At 45.4% G+C, this 21,127-nt stretch overlaps 2 protein-coding genes across 2 annotated transcripts in view; both read left to right on the forward strand.

Annotated features, from left to right (window-relative positions):
* kcnh5a (potassium voltage-gated channel, subfamily H (eag-related), member 5a) overlaps positions 1 to 11,053 on the forward strand; it is an 83,933-nt gene extending 72,880 nt beyond the window's left edge. The window contains exons 6-8 of the mRNA XM_048250548.1: positions 6,132 to 6,671; positions 6,757 to 6,934; positions 7,596 to 11,053. Of these exons, the coding sequence (XP_048106505.1) occupies positions 6,132 to 6,671; positions 6,757 to 6,934; positions 7,596 to 8,032 (1,155 nt within the window). The 3' untranslated portion in view covers positions 8,033 to 11,053. The remainder of the gene's footprint in view (positions 1 to 6,131; positions 6,672 to 6,756; positions 6,935 to 7,595) is intronic.
* Positions 11,054 to 18,151: 7,098 nt separating this feature from the next.
* LOC125299602 (CD209 antigen-like) lies at positions 18,152 to 20,541 on the forward strand. Its single transcript, XM_048250933.1, has 5 exons — positions 18,152 to 19,014; positions 19,245 to 19,565; positions 19,771 to 19,910; positions 20,067 to 20,161; positions 20,295 to 20,541. The coding sequence occupies exons 1-5, from the start codon at positions 18,849 to 18,851 to the stop codon at positions 20,440 to 20,442; spliced, it is 870 nt and encodes a 289-aa protein (XP_048106890.1). The 5' UTR covers positions 18,152 to 18,848; the 3' UTR covers positions 20,443 to 20,541.
* The last annotated feature ends 586 nt before the right edge of the window (positions 20,542 to 21,127 follow it).

Genomic DNA, 21,127 nt, shown 5'->3' on the forward strand with positions numbered 1-21,127 from the left:
AGAAGCCATAACACTGAAGCGCATTCCAAAACATATCAATCCTGCTGGAGTCAATGGTCCGGCACACGGCGCATCTTCTCACTGAGACGAAACCAAAACAGAGCTGAAGCAGACCTGATCATGCCAATATCTCTTATTGTTTGGGTCGATGTCTTTTCAGGAAAAAAAAAATCAATGGTGACTCTTGGATGGAACATAGGAATAATAGCTTTGGCTTCAGTAGGCCCAGAGGGAAAATGAGAAATGACGTTCTCTGTTTAGCTCCCAATTGATCCTTATTAGCCATTATAAATCCCTAATTATCTGCTTTGCTTAATCGGTTTCTCTCGATTATGTTTTGCTCTGTTTTGTTTTGTTAACACTTTTCCTCTCTCTCTTTTTCTCTCTCTCCTCTCCTCTCCTCAGCATCATGTGGTTCAGACTGTGCAAAAACAGTTATCCAGTTCAATTATGCTCAAAATGAATAATTAATCATTGTCTCCCTCTGAAGGTGTAAAATAAGGTCCTGAGTGAGCATGCATTTTACACACACACACACACTTACACACACACACACACACACACACACACACAGCTTCCAAATTTCCTTGACTGCATAATGAATAGTCTTTTATTTACTCAGCAGACAAAGAAGGTTTTACACCAATTAGTTTTCCATGACCAAAGTTCTCCACACTCTGACCATCTCTGACCAGTGGTAGGGTGTTCATTCACAGACATGGACCATTACTTACTCAGTCTGAGCTGAGTGTTAACCAACAGATGATGAGCGCAGTAAACAGTCACAGCTCCTAGTCCAGTGTTACAGTATACAGTACTTCCTTAGTGCTAATTGGAGCTTATCTGTGTAGAGCTTTTTTGTAAGTGAGAGTGTGTGTGTGTGTGCGTGCGTACATGTGTGCTTGTGTGTGCCCGTGTGTTTGTGTGCGTGTGTGTGTGTGTGTATGAATGTGTGTGTGCGTGTGTGTGTGTATGAATGTGTGTGTATCTGTGTGTGTGTGTGTGTGTGTGTGTGTGTGTGTGTGTGTGTGTGTGTGAGCGATGGCAGGGCACTAAGCACGGGTGGGAAATAAAATCTTTATGTGTGATGTGGGGGCATAAAGCTGAATGTGAACTGCTATACAGTAGAGGTGTGGACTCCATATAACTACGCCCAACACTGCCATTGTTTACTTCAGCGCATCCTGTCCCTTTGTCTGGGCTAAATTTGGAATAAATCTGTCAGGAGGAAGGACAGTAAATATTATATAAATAAATATATAAATAAATAAATAGGTATTTTTACCCTCCTCTCCTCTATTCTTTTCTTTTCTTATCTATTTTATTTACCTGGAAGCCTTGAGATGGTCGGGTAGCAAGTGCAGGTGGGAAGGAAATGGTGCCCCTTGCGTCACTATCAACAGACTCACACACACGCAGACACAAACATGGAGGAGGAGGAGGAGGCTGCATGCAAAGTGATGCAGCCATAAAATGCCAAAAATGTGCTAATATGCACTCTGCGTCACCAGATACAATTTCAGATACAAGGTTCCAATTTCACATTATCCTAAAATCGCAGGACTGACAGTTGTTCAGCGTCTACTAAACAAGCCATTTTCCCAATGCTGTTTGTGTCACACAGTCTTGTCTATCTGTCAGTTCCTTTCTTTCTCTATCTCTCATTCTCCCTTCTCTCTCTTTCCCACTTTTATTTTTCTCTGTCTCTCTTTATCCATGCCTTTACGCGTCTCACCCCACTTACCCCCCATTCAAAGTGCTCTTTAAATAACGTAAAACGCTTAAGCCAGAGGGGAGAGGAGAGGAGAGGAGAGGAGGGGAGAGTAGAGGAGAGGAGAGCAGAGGAGAGAGAGGAGAGCAGAGGAGGAGAGGAGAGGAGAGGAGAGGAGAGGAGATGAGAGGAGTGCAGAGGAGCAGAGAGAGAAAGAGAAGAGCAAAGAGGAAAGGAGAGGAGAGGAGAGGAGAGGGAGAGGAGGAGGAGATAGGGAGAGGAAGAAAGAGAAGGAAGAGGAGTGGAGAGGAGGAGGGAAAGGGAGGGAGGAGAGGAAAGGAGGGGAGAGTAGAGGAGAGGAGAGAAGGGCAGAGGAGAGGAAAGGAGGGGAGAGGAGAGGAGAGGAGGGAGGAGAGGAGAGGAGAGAAGGCAGAGGAGAGGAGAGGAAAGGAGGGGAGAGAGAGGAGGAGGAGAGCAGAGGAGACGAGAGGAGAGGAGAGGAGAGGAGAGGAGAGGAGACGAGAGGAGAGGAGAGAGAGGAGAGGAGGAGAGGAGAGGAGAGGAGAGGAGAGGAGGAGAGGAGAGGAGAGAGAGGAGAGGAGACGAGAGGAGAGGAGAGGAGAGGAGAGGAGACGAGAGGAGAGCAGAGGAGATGAGAGGAGGGGAGAGTAGAGGAGGGCAGAGGAGAGGAGAGGAGAGAAGGGCAGAGGAGAGGAGGGAGAGGAGAGTAGAGGAGAGGAGAGAAGGGCAGAGGAGAGGAAAGGAGGGGAGAGTAGAGGAGAGGAGGAGGGGAGAGAGGAGAGAAGGCAGAGGAGAGGAAAGGAGGGGAGAGAGAGGAGAGGAGAGGAGGGAGGGAGAGGAGGGAGGGAGGAGGAGAGAGAGGAGAGAAGGCAGAGGAGAGAGAGGAGAGGAGGAGGGAGGGAGAGGAGTGGAGGAGAGGAGAGGAAAGGAGGGAGGAGAGAGGAGAGGAGGGGAGGGAGAGGAGAGGAGAGGAGAGGAGGGGAGAGCAGAGGAGAGGAGAGGAGGGGAGAGTAGAGGAGAGGAGGGGAGGGGAGAGGAGTGGAGGGCAGAGGAGAGGAAAGGAGGGGAGAGTAGAGGAGAGGAGGGGAGGGGAGAGGAGAGGAGGGAGAGGAGAGAGGAGGAGAGGAGGAGAGGAGGAGGAGAGCAGAGGAGGAGAGGAGGAGAGGAGAGGAGGGGAGGGAGAGGAGAGGAGGAGAGGAGTGCGATGTAAGCCTTTCATTCCCTCTTTCTTGTTCTCTATCAGTATTACAAATAACCTCCTGGGAGATGAAAAATGACAAACAACACCTAGGTCTGAAGCAAGAACCATACAGGGGAGTGTGTCAGTGTGTGTGTGTGTGTGTGTGTGGGGTGGAATTAGGAATAATGGGAGCTTCTGGTTGTGCGTGTTAATTAACTGTTCTGTTACATCTCTGGACTGGTGACCACCCCCCACCCCCACACCACCCTTCCACACACATACACACACACAGACACACACACCACTGTCTCCAACCCCCAACCACTCTGTGCATCCCTGGGTAGATGGCACGTTTTGAAGTCGATCTAGTTGCAACAGCATTGTACTGGCTCACGCTGATCACAAGAAAATTAAATGCAAAAACCTGCAAATACAAACCATTTATTACTTTAAAATATACCACATTTAATAACCCAAAGAAAATTAACTGTTTTAGAAAAGCCTCTCAGGGAAAAAAAAAACCCCAAATAATAATTTAAAAAAATCTACTTTTGTTTTACAAGCTACCAGGGACAAACATGCATGAAGCACTAATCCAGAGACCGCTGTGCAAGTAGCCATGCTCCTGGAGTAGAGCAGGGCGGCGAGTCCTTATTAACGGGAGCAAGTGGAGCAGCGCAGCGGCCGTGTCCAGTGCTGGCGTGTCAGCCGTGAGGCACAGGCTGAGCTCACATCCCCCTAGGAGCACGGAGCTCAGTACCGGCTCACTAATTAACATCGGCTAATTAACACTGCACATATGATCAAAGCCAAAGCCCCAACGATGTGTGTGTGTGTGTTTGAGGTGTGATGTGTGAACATGAATGTGGGCACAAGTGTGTGTGTGTGTTCGTAACCAGCCAAGAGAGAGAAGAGATTGTGTTATTGAACATGAGCGATGTTACTGGGGTGTGTGTGTGTGTGTGTGTGTGTGTGTGTGTGCTGGTGTGTTGGTGTCTCCTAAAGTCTAAGCCTTTAACCTCTCTTTGGCAACATCCAAAGGAGGAGGAAGAAGAGGAGGATGAGGAGGAACATTAACAGTGCTCTTGGCCTCACAGCCATATGATGTTGTGGGAGATCTTGGGCTACGTCGCGGAGTCCCCATTAGCTGCTAGAGCACTTAGCATTCTCAACTCTAAATAGCAAAATACAGAGGTAGAGAAGGAGGACATGCTCCAGTGGAATATGAGTTGTCAGTGACAAAATTTCCATGATCTGTAATCTCTGGTAACTGGGGAAGCTTTGTTGTGTAAGGCTTGTTTCACAAGTTTATCTAGAAGTTGTTATCATTTTAAAATATCAATAATTAAAGGGTATTCACTCTTCTTTGATCCCCGAATCTCTTTTTCTCCCTGGATGTGCTTAGCAGTGTTTTCATACATAGCTCTCTGGTCCATCTCTCAAACACCCGCCAGCCTACAGTAGATGTGTGGTCCTTCATATCACTCTGCAAACACTGCGCTTGACCCCTCTCTCACCATCGCAAAAGCTGAGAGGTGTGAATAAACCTTTATGAGCCTCGGTAAAAAAGCCTGGCCACAGGGGCTCTAAATAATGGAGCATAATGGGGTGAGCATTTCCCAGGGTGCCTCTCTCTCCTGAAAGGACTGAGGTTACAGCCCACCGTGCCACCACACACACGGAGCTCTCATGATTGAGCGGCACCCTCTGCCTGGAGGTCTCGCGTGGAAGCAGGCGTTACCTGTGTAAAGAATGGACTCGGCAGGGGCAGATTGTGTACTGGCGGCGGCAGCGGTGGTGATGGTGGTGTCAGTGGCGACAACGGCCAGTGTTGACCGGAAGACACACACACACACACACACACACAGCACACACTCACCACACACATCCTCCCTGTGGCTGCTCCAATCTCGCGCTGATGACCTTTCGCCGGCTCCGCTGTCTCATTATGACTCACGCGCAACAGAGATGAGCTTTAATTAGTGTCTCTTCTTTAAATGTTTACACTGAGAAGGTCAGAGCACCCAAGGGCTGCTATGTGTTTTTATGATGAAGTCGCCGCAATAGCAGTGCAATGCCCCAAACAAGTGCAATTCTTCAGCTCATAATGGACTGTCACACCAATCTTCAACAGACAGATTTTTTTTTTTCAAGCACGAAGGAGAATTAAGAATCATCAGTCTTGCTAATGAAGTTATTATAGTGGGTAGTAATTTGTTGTCGATACTTTTAAACATTTGTTGTCCATACCTAAACACTTTTTAACAGAAATTCATAGGTCACCAACGTCTTTGTAAGGTTAGCGTATAGGGTCATACTCATACGTCTTTTCTGTGTATTCTAGAGGCTGATGGTCTCATAGAGTTGGAGATATAACTTTTGAAACCAGTGATAAAACACAAAACTGAAATGGATGTAATGACCTAATGATCAATAAAAAATAGTGTATGGTAGTTCATGGAAAGTAAAGCAGATGGGCTGTAGCCTGAAGGTAAGGTGTTGTGCCTTCCTGTGTCTGTGGGAGTGTTATGACCAGGCGCACTGGCCACAACATAAAATGACCAAAAAGTCACTTGAGCTCATTTTATCTAGGGGTTTATTAAACAATAGGATAATTAACAAAACGGGAGGTTAACAACAAAGTAAGGAAAACCGCAGGAAGAACAACAGGCGTGGTAGCCGGGAACCAAAGTCTCCTCCTGAAGTCAAGGGCTGGTGTGCTTTTAAAGCGCCGGCTCCGCCTACCTGCAACAGGTCTCACCTGTACATTGTACACAATTAGAGAAAGGAAACAGAAGCCACAACAATAACAATACAGTAAGGAACAGAAGACATATGGTGCCATGCACAAACACTCCACAAGCAGTGATGTGTGCAACACCCCAGGATACCCAGGTTCCCATGCTTTATATAAATAACAAATTTGGTGTGGTGCTGCAGTCACATCCATCTCCTGGAGGGTTGTTAATGCTACCCAGTAATGTGCAGACAGAGAGTATCGCCAAACACCAAAACATTATTAATGAGGTGCTGACCTCAGATGATAAACTTACAAATAAGAAGAGAATGTCACACACACTCTGGCTCCAAATGTATATTGTTTTTTCTTATTATAAAGTTTTGGCCGTGAGGCTTTCTTCAGATCCAGTTCTCCTAATGCTACTCAGTAACCCAAGTGACGTGGCTCCATGTTAACTTTCCTCCTCCTTTCCTCGCCAGATCATCTTCCGTAAGATCGCCGACGTGAAGAAGGAGGAGGAGGAGCGGCGCCAGCAGAAGAACGAGGTGACCCTGTCCATCCCCGTGGACCATCCGGTGCGTAAGCTCTTCCAGAAGTTCAAGCAGCAGAAGGAGCTGCAGACCCGTGGCCCCGGCTCGCTGGACCTGGAGCGCAACCAGTTCCAGGTGGAGCACCAGCTGCAGCCCCTCTCCCACCACTTCCACCCCTGCCACCAGCAGCCGCACCACCAGCAGGAGCCGCAGCAGCAGCTGCTGCAGCAGTATCAGATCCAGCACCACCCTCTCCAGCACCACCACAGCCCCCTGCTGCAGAACGGGGCTCCGGGGATCGGAGGAAGCGGGGGTGGGAACGGAGGCTCCAGCGTGGTGACGGTGTCACAGATCACCCCGCTGCAGAACTACGTGACGGAGTCGGAGACGGAGGAGTCGGGGGGCATTGGCCCGGGGGGCATGGGTGGCCACGAGGCCCTCGAACTCAAACCCAGCCTGGGCGTGGTGGCCGACAAGAACTGCCTGAAGGTCACCAGTCCCGTCTTGACCCAGCCCAGGGTCGGGAGGACGGGGTGGATGCGGTTCTAAAGCGCCGATGAAGCTGGATGACCAGGCTTCTGAGAGGCTGGGCCGGCGCAGTCGCGCCGGGCTCCACCAACTGCCGGAGAGGGTGCCGGCACAGCTGCTGCAGCCGCCGACGCCCACACTGCAGCGGAGGGAGGAGGAGTGGGGGGGGGTGACCCAGTCGCTGGAGCTGCTATCCGAGGACAGCAAGAGTCAGGAGGCTGAGGGTGGGGGTGGGGGGCAGGTGGTGGTAGTGAGGGTGGAGGAGGTGGAGGTGACTGTGGCGACGGAGGAAACAGCAGCGGAAGTGGCGGCAGCAGCATCAGCGGCGGCGGCGGCGGCGGCGGCGGAGGAGGCGGCGGCGGCGGCGGCGGCGGCGGCGGCGGCGGCGGCGGCGGCGGCGGCGGCGGCGGCGGCGGCGGCGGCGGCGGCGGCGGCGGCGGCGGCGGCGGCGGCGGCGGCGGCGGCGGCGGCGGCGGCGGCGGCGGCGGCGGCGGCGGCGGCGGCGGCGGCGGCGGCGGCGGCGGCGGCGGCGGCGGCGGCGGCGGCGGCGGCGGCGGCGGCGGCGGCGGCGGCGGCGGCGGCGGCGGCGGCGGCGGCGGCGGCGGCGGCGGCGGCGGCGGCGGCGGCGGCGGCGGCGGCGGCGGCGGCGGCGGCGGCGGCGGCGGCGGCGGCGGCGGCGGCGGCGGCGGCGGCGGCGGCGGCGGCGGCGGCGGCGGCGGCGGCGGCGGCGGCGGCGGCGGCGGCGGCGGCGGCGGCGGCGGCGGCGGCGGCGGCGGCGGCGGCGGCGGCGGCGGCGGCGGCGGCTGCACAAGGCGGACTGCGTCAGGCAAGCGGCATCACCAAGGCGACCTCTTGGATGGGCCGGATCGACCGTCGCCGGGACAGCGGCGCGGCCAGCCCCTGAGCGCGCCAGCCCCATGGAGCAGCGCAGCCCTTACCCCTACGACCAGCCCAGCCCGGGCTCCGGTGGGCCTGGCAGCCTGCTAGCGGCGGTCGTACGTGCCGGGGGCCACCACCAACCTCCTCACCACCACCACCCCTTCCCGTCCGGCACGGAGCAGGCCCTGCTCCAGACGTCGCTGCTGGAGGCCAAGTGCGAGCTGAAGGGGGACATCCAGACGCTGAGTGGACGAATGGCCGCCCTGGAGGCCCAGGTCGGGGAGATCCTGCGGCTGCTGTCCTCGTCGGACGGTGGCAGGCGCAGGCCCTCGCTGCCCTCGCAGACGTCCACGCCCAAGTCCAAAACCAAATGCCAGGACATCTTCACCGTCTCGCGGCCTGTAACACCGTCGGAGAGCGAGAGAGACGATGGCCCATTCTGAAGTAGCCTCTCCACTCGTAGGGGAACGCTTTTGAAATTCAAATTCTGGAGAGAAAAAACAAACAAACGAGGAGATGTGTTTTCCCCTCTTATCAGGACACTACTCCTGCTGCCTCTTGGGGTCTGCTGTCTCTGGACGTGCCCCCCCTCGTGTCCGGGACAGAAGAGAGCACAGAACAGTCCGTGAAGGGGTTTACTTGATTACTGTACATAACACACTTGCATGTCCAGCTGGATTCTGGCCTGCCAAAGAATTCTGATGGGGGAATATTTATAAGTGATTGCTTGTGCTGTACATTTCTGCAGTGGACTGCATGCTGAGATGAGTTCAGGAGATGGCGAATTGTTTCTTTTTTTGTTGTTGTGGTTGTTTTTTTTGTTTTTTATTATACACACTGACTCAATGAATAGTATATGACATCTCCGAATGAGCTTGACAAAAGCTTACCTTTTTCAGGATACCGTTCTTTGACAAGTAGGTGTAAGTTGTTGGCCAGACCTATAGCTCTAACATGTAAAACTTGGAGTACATGGTAGAGTTCGGGCATCGGGCAATAGCTCATGCAAAAGCACCTAGGTGACTTACTGACCATTAGGGTTTATAATCAGTCAATCTAATGACAAGATTTAGTCCTGTAGTCACACATATGTCATACAAAATGTCCTTTGAGACCTCAAAGAGGAAAAGATGGTGGATTGTCCATCTTTGAGTATATTTAATTCACTCAGGCCACCAGATACTTAAACAAGAAAGCTGTTCACTATTTTGACATTTGTATTTGTTGAGGGGTTAAGCTCTAATGGTTTAACTTGCCTCCCTTCAATATTATTCTTTGATATCAGGTTTTATTTGTACAGAGGAAGTCATTTTAGGGGTTCTTTACACATAGTGCTGTTTAGGGAAATAATATGTCAAAACTGCATGCTGGACAGATCATTTGTATGTACTGGCATGATAGAGTTTTTTGGTAGCTTGTCCCGTAGCATTTCACCAAATATGGCAGGTAACCTCTGCCCAACGCCCCAGGGAATGCTGGGAGGTGCCCACACAACGTTCACACAACGTTCACACAGCCTACCCGTATATGTGGCATGTGCAGAGGAACATCCTCCAGCTGCAAAATGCATGGCAAACTCAGAGACCATAGCATTCACAAACCCCCTTTTTGTGTGCATGATAGCATTAGCATTAGCATAGCGTGTTTTTAGTAAGCGATGGTGATGTCATTTTGCCCTTTTGTAGCTGCATACTGGTGCTGATGGTGAGTTTATATCTGCACTTCCAGGAATGGTAGCAAATCCTAGTCCAGTTCTTGTCAGCGCATTTCACACATGCATATTGTGTTTGCAGAAAAGCAAACACACTGTTCATCATCACTGTTTACAAAAAGCATAGCAAATGAGTTTGCTCACTGTCCTCATTAAAAATGTAAGGTTTCATTTGGGGTGGTGACACATAAAAGCTAACACATAGCGCCATACAGTCTGAACGCGAACAGGTGTAATGGAGAAATGGTCCTGTTTTCTCAGCTGATTACTAAGTCAGAGGCCTTTCATTGGTATCGCCAGCCGTTATTTCAATGCATGCCCACAAAGTAGCTGAATTAGTCACTTTTTCCTCTGGTAGTATTGAGATGTAGCCTTACGAGCCGAGACTTCCTAATCCTTGTCTTATCTGGTCAACTTGTTCATCTTTAACCTCCCATTTTATTCAAAGGCATACTTCAGAAAGCTTTCTGTACAGATCTGCGGAGGAGCTCAAATGTCATGATTTACATCAGTAGTGAATGGCTCCATATATACTGTAGGTTTTTGTATTGGCTCTTGAAACTAGACTGACCAAACCATTTATATCTTTGCAGCTAAATTCACAGCTCTATGCAAGAGCTATAGGCCAAAAAAGGTCTTCTTTTCCTCACTTTGTATTCTATAGGTAAAGGATGGAAAATAACTTGATGAAGTCTGACTACTTCATCAATATGTGAGAAATAGATTTTTTGCGGACATACAGTATGAACCAATATGTCCGCAAAAAATCTCACATATTCACTCATACAGTACAGCTGGTATTGGCACAACAGCCTTCAACACATGATCCTGAAGCTCATGACATTCTGTCTTTTAGAACAGACTGACGTTATCAATATACTCTGCCCCTTAATCATCAATGAAACCAACACTTACCTTTCTTGAATATAAGAAGCAATAATGTTTTGGTTTCTGCAGGTTACAACATGTTGTGAATGGCTTTTAAAGGTCACTTTAGTCTAAAAAGCCCTGTATTCATGACATCTAAGTAAGTTGGATCATTTAGGTATAGCACTAAGGTCATACAGTAAGTCTGTCTTTTTTGTGTCATGCTACGTCGAGAATACATTTTACTCTGTAGCCTACTAATGTGCTAATGCTTTGTGAGCGGGCCTTCTCATTTTTGGGGGCTAATGGAGATAGAGACAGAGATCAGAGCCAGCACACAAAATCAATTCTCAGCACTGCTGCTGCAAAGGAAGCCCATTAGAGAACAGCTGAGCAGATGGTTATGTTCAGCTACTGTCCTTCACTCATGAAAAGACATAGAGCAAGAGCCGAGGCTGCTTATATTTCCCTCTCAATAATCACTTTCTTTGTTTCAAACAAGACCCTTTGCATGGGCAGGCATTAATTAAGAATAACTTGAATTTTACTATTCTTAATTCTTATTATTTAATGATCAGGATTTAGCCCCACACTTTCCAGGTAGCAAGCTATCCTCAGAGAGTCTGCTGATAGGTGGTGTGTCACAAAGAAGCCGTTAAATCCCAGGGGTAACGTTAAAACTGATCTCCTGTTTGCTGTTTGGACCCTGCTGGATTACTATGTAGGCATGTGTTCAAACGGCACAGACCACTTATAAATATATATTTTTTGTTTTGGTTCTTTGTTTATTTATTTATTTATTTGTTTGTTTGTTTTGTTTATGGGTTTAATTTTGGAGATTTTTTACTCCCTTATCCCTTTGAGGGATGTCAGCGTTTTACAAAGTAATGAGTGGGGGGTTGGGGGGGTGGGTGTTGAGCAGCGATGAGGGGTTGGAGGGGGGTTGGGGGTGATGGGTTGCACAGCCACCAGTCCCTGGTGGCCCTCTGTGGGCCTTTTACTGCATGCTGCATTTTTGAACTGTATACCTGTAACTGAAAGCCAATGAGAATGATGTTTGCCTGCCAACACACAGCAGTTTGTTGCTGCGACTTTTGTGCACACAGACTTAAATGCACACATACTGATACTCATATGCTAATAATGACACACGACACACACACACACACACACGCTCGCACACATGCACATACTGTATACATACTTACTCTCTCTCTCTCACACACACACACGTATGTACACATACTTACTCTCTCTCACTCACACACATACATACTCACTCACACACACACATATGTACACATACTTATTCCCCCACACACACACACATTTACACATACTTACTCACTCACACACACACACACGTACACATACTTACTCACACACACATTCACATTCAGACAGACAACAACACACTATATAAAAAATATTCAGAGACCCACTGTCTCTCTTACACACAAACACAAACACACACACACACACACACACACACACACGCACACAGGAGGGAAAAGGCACTGGACAATCAGGGCGTTCTCTGGCCAGACTCCTCACTTTCCCTCTTGGATGCAGCGACCATCTCAGCTTTTCACTGTACGCGAGACTTCATTTTTATCGGGGTGGAAATTGTTATGATATTTCTGGGGTAAAGTGTTTATTTTTACCACACTGGCATGAATTAAGAGAAAAAAAAACTTTCTTAATATATAAATATATAAATATATATATTACACCAGAGTTATAAATAAATAAACACATAATTGTGCTAATACAATGGTATTTGTTTCTTTATAATGTGTGTTGTCTCATCCATCTCTTCCAAACATTACACAACTTTGGGCTGTATTTTGCACTCTGGCGCATGGCGTAAAACTCGTTTTCCACCCGGGGCGAAGTTTAATTCCTTATTTTGCATGTTTAATTTTTAAACAATGCGCCCAGGGGTGTGGCAATTAACAACTTTGGGAGTGGCTTAGCGCATTGTCTAAAAAACGCTATTGTACACCTGGTCAGAAGTCTATGGCGAGTTTTTGTCAACAGTCATATTGGCGGGTGCACCTATCATCCATGAACGCACACCAGCCACGTCCAAGCAAAACATTACAAATTGCACGATTACAATAGGAAACATAATTAGAATAAAGATATTACGAAATACTGTATATCTCATGATGAGTAGTTACAGTATTCACCATTATTTGCAAATTGGTAATGACGGTTAAAAGTGATTAGGGGAGAGGCGAGAGACACGTATGGAGCAAAGCTGAAGACGCACTGTCACGAGATATAAGCAACTCCTCTGCAGGATAATCATTTGAGCAATATTAGGGTAAGTGTTGCTTTTTCCAGCCTATGTTTTCGATGGTAACCCGTTGTCAGTCAATAGTGAAAGTAACTGCATATAACTGTTGACGTTGACTGACACCATGGTGAAGTTAGTTTCACTTTGCCAATGAGTTCAAATAATAGAGGAGTGCAAATGCGTGAAGGCTATGCTAGGTTTTAGTAAAGCATGGTTAGTGGAATGACTATTCCGGTCTCACAAGCAGCCTCCTTAAAATGCGCTGTTGAATGTCAAAATACCGATGCATTTATTTGACATTGCGCTTTGCGCCGTTAAAGGGAATGACAGATGTCATTCTCATTGGTTTAAATAATGTTATACGCCCCAAACACACCCATGACTGATTAAAAAACCTAGGAACACCTTGTTGTTGACGTTTGATAACGAAAACCCTCCCAATGTGGACTGGACACATCCTACTAAATTTGAATAAGCTTTTGACGAGTGATGATGCGCTTTTGACTGTCATGATTGGGCCCTTAGGCACTGAATAAGTTTTTCAAAATTTGGTTACTCAAGGTACATCTGTTGTGGGTGGATCTCTGAAACTTAACAAACTGATTTCAGTCCCACATTATACTGGCAGGTTTCCAAGTATCCATCCAAATGCACCAAAGGAGAGTGGGGTTAAATGGTTTATTTTTGAAAATCAGAGCCGGACAGTAACGAAGTACATTTACTTGAGTACAGTACTTGAGTACAATTTTGAGGGATCTGTACTTTACTCGAGTATCATTTTTGGGGAGTACTCATGACTTTACTCAAGTACATTTGAGAGGCAAATATTGTACTCTTTACTCCACTACATTTCTATCCATAACCGTGATTACCCTCAATTTGTTGTTTCCCTCTCAAACATGATTGGATTGTGCAGGCGCCACTGATTGAGAGAGCCTATCAGCAATCACCTTCAGCTTTCCGCCAAAGTCAACTCCATGGTCAGATTTAGATAAGAGATGAAGACGCAGCAGGTCCATCCCGGGAACCTGAGGCCCCACCTCGCCAGACTATTTCAATTTTCTGAACAAGTTAATGATAGTTTTCACTTCAAGTGTTTCAATTACAAAATAGTAATTCCATGTCGGACGTTTCTGTACCTAAATGTGAACACTGTGGCAGTAGTAATGCAATATTTAGAAAATGTAGGCTACTCTTGTACTCTTGATACTCAAGTACTTTTAAAAACAAGTACTTTAGGACTTTTACTTAAGTAGACATTTGACTGTTGTACTTTTACTTGTATTTGAGTAAAATTTAGCAGTATCTGTATCTGTACTTTACAAGTAATGAAGCTGTGTACTCTGTCCGCCTCTGTCGAAAATGAAAAATGCTTCTAAAGCTGTGACAGTCAATGGACTCCAATATTTCTGTACACTATTCATCTTGATTCTTTGTTTAGGGTGATTTTAATGTATTTATTTCCATTTATGGCTGAGGATTCATAAAAATGTAATAAAGAGGCATGCAGATGTTATGCAGAGGCAGGGGCGTAGCACAAGGTGCTGGGACTTATGCATAGGCAGTCCTGATGTGCCCCCATGACCCCCCCCCCCCTCCCCCTCCATGCGTATATTCCAAACTTTTCAAGGGCCCTCTCCCCCCTGGGGGCCCTGTTAATCAGTCCCACTTTTACCCCTATAGTTCGACGCCCCGGTGCAGATGCAAGATCCATAATGCACAGATATCTTAACTTGACAGCAAAAACTTTTAAGGACATACTTTAGCAGTTTAGGACTTAAGCAGTTGTGGGTTGATCATGGCAACATCATCCGTTCTTTTGGGTCCAACAAAGATATATTCTAGTTTGGGCCCATAAATGAAAAAAGTAATCCTGGTAGCAATCACCTATAACTGTTAATCTCAGAAATTATTTCCGACTTTGTTTCTCACAAATTTGTGATTTTTTTCTCGGAATTTTCAAAAATGTTTTCTCTTCATGTGGCCCTAATACTCTTCCGTAACTTTGGGATCACTGGAAAATGTCTACCCTATTAGTCTTCGGAAAGGCCATACCAATTTTTATCTTTTTTTCTGCCATCACTGTCCCAATTTTGTTTTGCTTTTTGGTTTCACTTCTATACGACAATGACTAATTGCATTTTTCTTCCGTGTAATAATCATAGTGTAATTATCCATTTATCAGAATTTGGATCCTCACAACACAAAATGGTTACCCAGCACCAACCAGTACTGATGCCATGAAATTCTACCTACTACATCAAGGTACAAATGTGAAAGATCCTGGATCCATCCTGGGCTACCTAGATCCATCCTGGGCTACCCTAGAAACATGGCAGAGCAGCATGGCAGTGTCACGGCCCACAGATTCAGGACAGGGAGGTAGAGTTCAAACAAGGTAGTTTTATTTCAAAAGAAAACCAGGAAATGGGTTGTCAAACCCTGGCCAGTATCAAACAGAAGTTCCACTGGAAACAGTAGACTAAGGAGGGTCCAAAACACAGAAGAACAGTAAACTTAACGGAAGAAGTCTCAAAACACTAGGGATGTGACTTTCGAAACCGATGTCTCGAATCAGTGTCGAGGTTTTGAAGCACAAGTGTTTCGAAACACTGCTTCGAAACGTGGTTCAAAACAGCCATGTCATGTGACCACTGCTTCTAAACATCATTCAAAATCCCTACTGTATGTCATGTGACCAAAGTTAAGTGAACCTTCGGTGCATTTCACCGGTGTCAGCAGGCATGCCCTCGCGTTCAATTGACAGTGTAGACTTTTCTTAAGCAATAACCATGATGGTGTAGTGGTTAGTGAGGGTGTTTTTTGCACGGTAGCCCAGGCTGTTCAAATGTGGTTCGATCCCCGTTTGATTTGTAAAGTAGGCTATTGTTTCAGATCGTATCTGTTTATATGTTTTCTTACTTCATCACTAGCCACACAGTTTCAACTAAACTCTCAGAATGGTCAAAAATCGAGAGTTTTTATAAGAAGAAAGTGATTTAGAGAACACTAGTGGCAGCAATAAGATTCTCTTTATTGTGAGTTCATGTGGTCTCCCATCCAGTAATTGACCAAGGGAATGACTGCTTAGCTTTTGACAAAGACTGAACACAGGTAACACAGCGAGCCACGAAGACTTTAAAGACTACATCTCCAATATGAAGCATTTGACAGATTTGTTTCACCCTAAACAGCTCTGAGGTGTCGGAATTGTTTCGAAGCTTCGGAACAATTCGGCACAATTGCTTCGAACGTTTCAGTGTTTCATAAAGCCTCGCTTTGCCCATCCCTACAAAACACAGAAGATCAACTTAACTAGATCCAAATCCGGAGGTGACTCGAGAAGTCAGACCAGGAGGACGCTGGAACAGGCAAGGGGAATCCAGGAGGTGTATTCCTTGTGAGTCAGGCTGGTGGCTAGCACCTTGGTGTCATCTCTGACGAGGCCAGACAAAGACTGAGGGGAGACTGTGGTTTAAGTAGGGAGTGAGGCTGATTGGGAACAGGTGCAGGTCATTAGTAGACTGGGGAGTGTGAACGAGTGAGGGGAGCTTCAGGAGAGTGAGCAGTGGGTGTGGCTGGAGTAGAACCTGGTGTGACTGTGACAGACAGGCTTTGTGGGATAGGTCCACTCCTTATATAAATAAGATAGTTAAAGGTAATTATTCATTAACGAAAAACTAATTATGAATATTCTATTTTATTTCTGCAAATAGATCCCACTAAATCCCACTACACTGTACACTCTTAAAAATACTGGTTAGAAAACAACTCAAATTACGTTGCTTGTGACTAATGGCCTGTGTCACTATTGGACCTAACACACATTGGGTTAAATTTAACCCAACTGAATGGGTTACTAATTTAACCCATTATCTGGACTATTCTAAATATTAATTATAAAAATGAATCCATTAGCTTCTCTTTCTAAGTTCATCTTTGAGGAATCAGTAACTAGTAACAAGGGTACTTATTTAAAATGTTATATGAGACTGTAAACTAACTAACTAGACTCTAAACTACTCTTAGCTTAGCTTTAGGCTACTGACAAAATTAACTAACATTAATGTAACATTATGCTAACGTTATCAACATAATTAGCTAGCAAGCTGTAACAATAGTTGTCAAGTATCAACCATTAAAATGTAACAAACCAACAATTTTTATAAATGCATGTTGGATGATAATAATACAACTATAAAAAAAAGATGTGATTGACATTACTAGTGTAAAAATGGGGGGACACGGAGACCGGGCATGTTTGTAACACTTAAAGGGACAGTTGTAACAAAGTCATTTTCACCAAGCAGGGATGACCTAAGAATCATGACCACTTTCTGCCTGACCTTCCCTGAGAAGTAACATAACTATGTGAGGAGAGGTGTGCTGATTGTACAGTAAAAAATAGTCTGTAGTGAACATATTAAAGCAAATTTAATTACATAAAATCAAAATGGTATTGTAAAATGTAAATCAGGTTTAAAGGCCAAGTATACTTGCATTTACAAGGAATTTGGTCTCTGCATTTATCCCACCCGTGAATTAGTGAACACAGTGAACACACAGTGAGGTGAAACACACAATGAGCACACAGTGAGGTGAAGCATACACTAACCCGGAGCAGTGAGCTGCCTTGCAACAGTGGCGCTTGGAGAGCAGTGAGGGGTTAGGTGGCTTGCTCATGGGCACTTCAATCGTAGATGTGGGCATGGGAGAGAGGAGAGAGCAGTACTCAACCACTGAGAGCAGTACTCAACCACTTCCCCCACCCACAATTTTCCTACTGGTTGGGGATCGAACCGGCAACCCTTCAGTTCCAAGCCCAAACCCCTAACCAGCAGTCCACAGCTGCCCCATTGAGTCGAGTCCTGAGCCAAAACACCGGTAGGTCAACACAAGACTAATAACTTTCTCTGTAAATTAAAGCCACTCAAGTTTTATGAACAAAGGTAACCATTGGTAACCAGTCAACCTAATTCTAGTTGTAATGAAATCTAGTTGTAATGAAATCTACAATTACCGATATTAATATGCATTTATTTTTCCATTATCTCTTAACAAGGTGTTTATAATTTTGTTAATAATATTAATGTTAATAATATTGTTATCTGTCTTTTGCCCCTTAGCTGCAGTACAGATGAACAGGCTCTCTCAATGTGCTTCTGTGGGTCTGGGAGTGATAAGTGTTCTACTGCTGATCTCCATGACAGGACTGTGTGTTAAATACACCATTGAAATAAGCCAGGGAAGAGGTGAACTACTGACCATTTACAGCACCTTAACCCAGGAAAAAGAGTCAGATCACAGAGATGCATGAAGCTGACAGTAAATTATCTTGAAATATTTTGATATTTCATAAAAAAACTGAATGGTTTGTTACCATTACCATTATATTCTACATTGCATGTAGCTCAGCAAGAGTCCTCCTGTCCCAATGGTTTGTTATATTTCAACGGGAAATGCTACTACTTCAGCTCTCATCCAAGAACCTGGTCGGAGGGTAGAGGTATTTGTCAATTGATAAGAGCAGACCTGGTGGTCATTAACAGTGGAAAAGAACAAGTAAGTGTGTGTGCCTGAATATGTGTGTGTGTGTGTGTGTGTGTGTGTGTGTGTGTGTGTGTGTGTGTGTGTGTGTGTGTGTGTGTGTGCGTGCGTGCAGGTGTGTGTGCGTGTGCATGTTTGCTTCTTTGTTTTGTGCTTATTTATTCAAGTAATATACAGAATATATTTCTGAAGAATGATGTCCGACCTGATATTGCATTCATCTCAGGCATTCCTTACTAAGCAGGGAAGAGGTTGGATTGGGCTGCAGAGGAATGGCATTGGGTTGTGGATGTGGGTGGATGGAACCTCACTTTTACGAAGATAGATAGTCAGATAGAGTTTGATCTGTTTTCTGATTAAAGTGTGTTGTTTTGTTTCGTTATTGAGGTGAAAAACAGCTGAGCCATCAGTAATGGGAAGTCACTTCCCCGTTTCAGTTTGTAAGCTATAAGATGTCACAGTTACACAAACACTGCTAGTCACAGTAATGTTCATCACTTTTGTGTGTCATGGTGAAAGAGGAACAAGAGAGCCCACTAAAGCAGACTACAGGCCTACTGACCTGAGGTTCTGAAACAGATACATTCACCTCAGTTTTGCTTAAGTAAGCATAACAAATAGCTATTTGGTGCTTTTTGGTGACATGCTCTTCGTATGTTCCTCTAATTAACCACAGTTTAACAGAACTGAAGACCATCTCAGGCACCCCTCTCAGCAGTTTCCTCTTTAGGTTTATTATCAGTGTCGATTACACACACCACAGATATATACAATCATATACACACACTGCTCATTTGGTTAGCAGTGAAGAATCTCTGAAGGTGCTTTAGTAATGCTACAAACTGCTGAGATAGGAATGGATGAAGAGGCAATTTATGATAATATTGTCATGGATACTGAGATTTCCAAACCAGCCAGCACAACTGAGGAGACAGATGAATATGTTGACATGAGATCCAGCAGGTGCCCAGAAAAGCCTATTACACCCAGCACGTCTGGTAACCACCTTGATTAAATAATGCTACAATTTTGCATGCAGTGCTATAGTTTATTTGAATAGTATTCCTTTACAGTTGATATTGATTGTCATACAAATGCAACTGTATAAAATAAAGTATACATATATGTAAGGCAATAAATTATATCATGAATTACTAATAATCTATAAAATTTGCATTGTTGTAATAACACTCTGTTGTACTCTGGGTCTGTCATCTGGACTTTCCAGTACAGAAAAACGTCTGGCTCCAGTGGGTCACTGTGGCTTTGGGTGTGTTATGTGTTTTACTGACACTCCTGACCACTGGCCTGTGTGTCAAATACACCACCGAAAGAGACCAGTTAAAGATCGAGCAAAACCAGTTAAAGACTGAAAGAGACCAGTTGAAGACTGAAAGAGACCAGTTGAAGACTGAAAGAGACCAGTTGAAGACTGACGGTGACCTGTTTAAGTCCAGATGGAGCAACGTAACCCAGGAGAGAGACCAGCTTCTGAGCAGTAACTCTAATCTGATGAGAGAGAGGGACCAGCTACAGGACATCATTGACCGTGAGGAGACCAGATGTTTTCTGCTGTTTTAATGATCCTTAATTATTACATCATAAAGCAGACCAAGAACTCAGATCTGAGTGAGGAGACTTGATGATTCTGCTGTTTTAATGCTTGTTAATTGTTTGTCAAATTAATTAAATTATTTATTTAGCAGACTAGTATTAAAATATATGGCACTGCAAACTGTGTATATTACGTACAGAGGTACCATGTCCTAAAGGATGGAATGTCTACAGCAAGTGTTATCTCATCTCGTCTCCTGAGAAACCCTGGTCTGAGGCTAGACAAGTCTGCCAAGCCATGGGAGCAGATCTGGTGACCATCGAGAGTGAAGAGGAACAAGTAATACTGAGAAAGATGGAGGCGTGTGTGTGTGTGTGTGTGCGTGCCGCGTGTGTGTGCCGTCTGTGTATGCCGTATGTGTGTGTGCGTGCGTGCGTGTGTGTAATACAATGTCTGATCTTTATTCGACATGACTTTGTTGTCTGACTCCTACAGGTTTACATTAATGGGCTGGGGAGATGGGGTTGGATTGGACTACAAAGAAGTGGGATGAACTGGACGTGGGTGAATGATAGACCACTCTCCGAAGGGTCAGTTAGATATTCATCAGCAATGGTTATAATATGGCTTTAACAACACTGTAGAACTATGTTATTACACTTAACTAACAGCCAAACATTTTACTGATGTTGCATTGAAAATACATTTCAATTTCCATTTCAGGCCCGTGTTCTGGGAACCGGGACAGCCCAACAGCAACACAGAGAATTGTGTTTTGTCCAGCCCAAATGTGGAGAACCCCACCTCCAACTGGCATGACTATCCATGCTCCTCTATGTTTTACCCCATTTGTGAAAAATCAGCTAACTAATTCAGGAAGAAATGAATGTCCTACATTCTATTACATTGTATAATAAAGGTGAAATATTGAATGTTAACTTAAAATAAATGAATAGCCCTCTGTGTACTATATCATTCCATAACGTTTGTTAATTGTTGTTATTATTTAGGCATTGGATTGGGATTTATGTTTGTGCACTAACGTCAGGGTTGGGTCAGATTACTTTGAAATGTAATCCATTACTGACTACAAATTACATGGAAATTTTTGTAATCAGTAACATAATCAGTTGGATTACCAAAAACATGTAACGTAATCTGATTACTTTAGGATTACTTCAATAAATATGCCCATTAAGTAAAAGCTTGTACAGAGAAACAGTAAGAATTAGTAAAAGACACCACCACAGAATTGATGAAAGAATTCTCATTCTATTTTTCTACACTCTTCTCCAAACATGCACAACTCAGCTTAACCTTTATAAGGGCACACCTGGACAAAGAATTTAGCTTTCGCTGGATTTTTTTGACCCAGGGACATGGCCTGAGATTGGTATAAAAAAGGGAAGCATATGACACCATGTCCATTTCAGTTGTGGGGGTAAGAAAATTATTATTTTGGGATGAATTTCAACCAGGGGGACCTGGTGACTTTCTCAAAGTAAACGGTAACACTAAAACAAGAAGCTACATTAAGATTAGGAGGAAAAGATCAG

This window comes from Alosa alosa, chromosome 8 (genome assembly GCF_017589495.1).
Source record: "Alosa alosa isolate M-15738 ecotype Scorff River chromosome 8, AALO_Geno_1.1, whole genome shotgun sequence".
Taxonomy (NCBI): Eukaryota; Metazoa; Chordata; class Actinopteri; order Clupeiformes; family Clupeidae; genus Alosa; species Alosa alosa.

Coding starts and splice junctions, on each gene's coding strand:
- LOC125299602 (XM_048250933.1), top strand. CDS start 18,849: ATGCTACAAACTGCTGAGATAGGAATGGATGAAGAGGCAATTTATGAT. Junction 19,015..19,244: donor TATTACACCCAGCACGTCTG/GTAACCACCTTG, acceptor TGGACTTTCCAG/TACAGAAAAACGTCTGGCTC. Junction 19,911..20,066: donor TCGAGAGTGAAGAGGAACAA/GTAATACTGAGA, acceptor TGACTCCTACAG/GTTTACATTAATGGGCTGGG.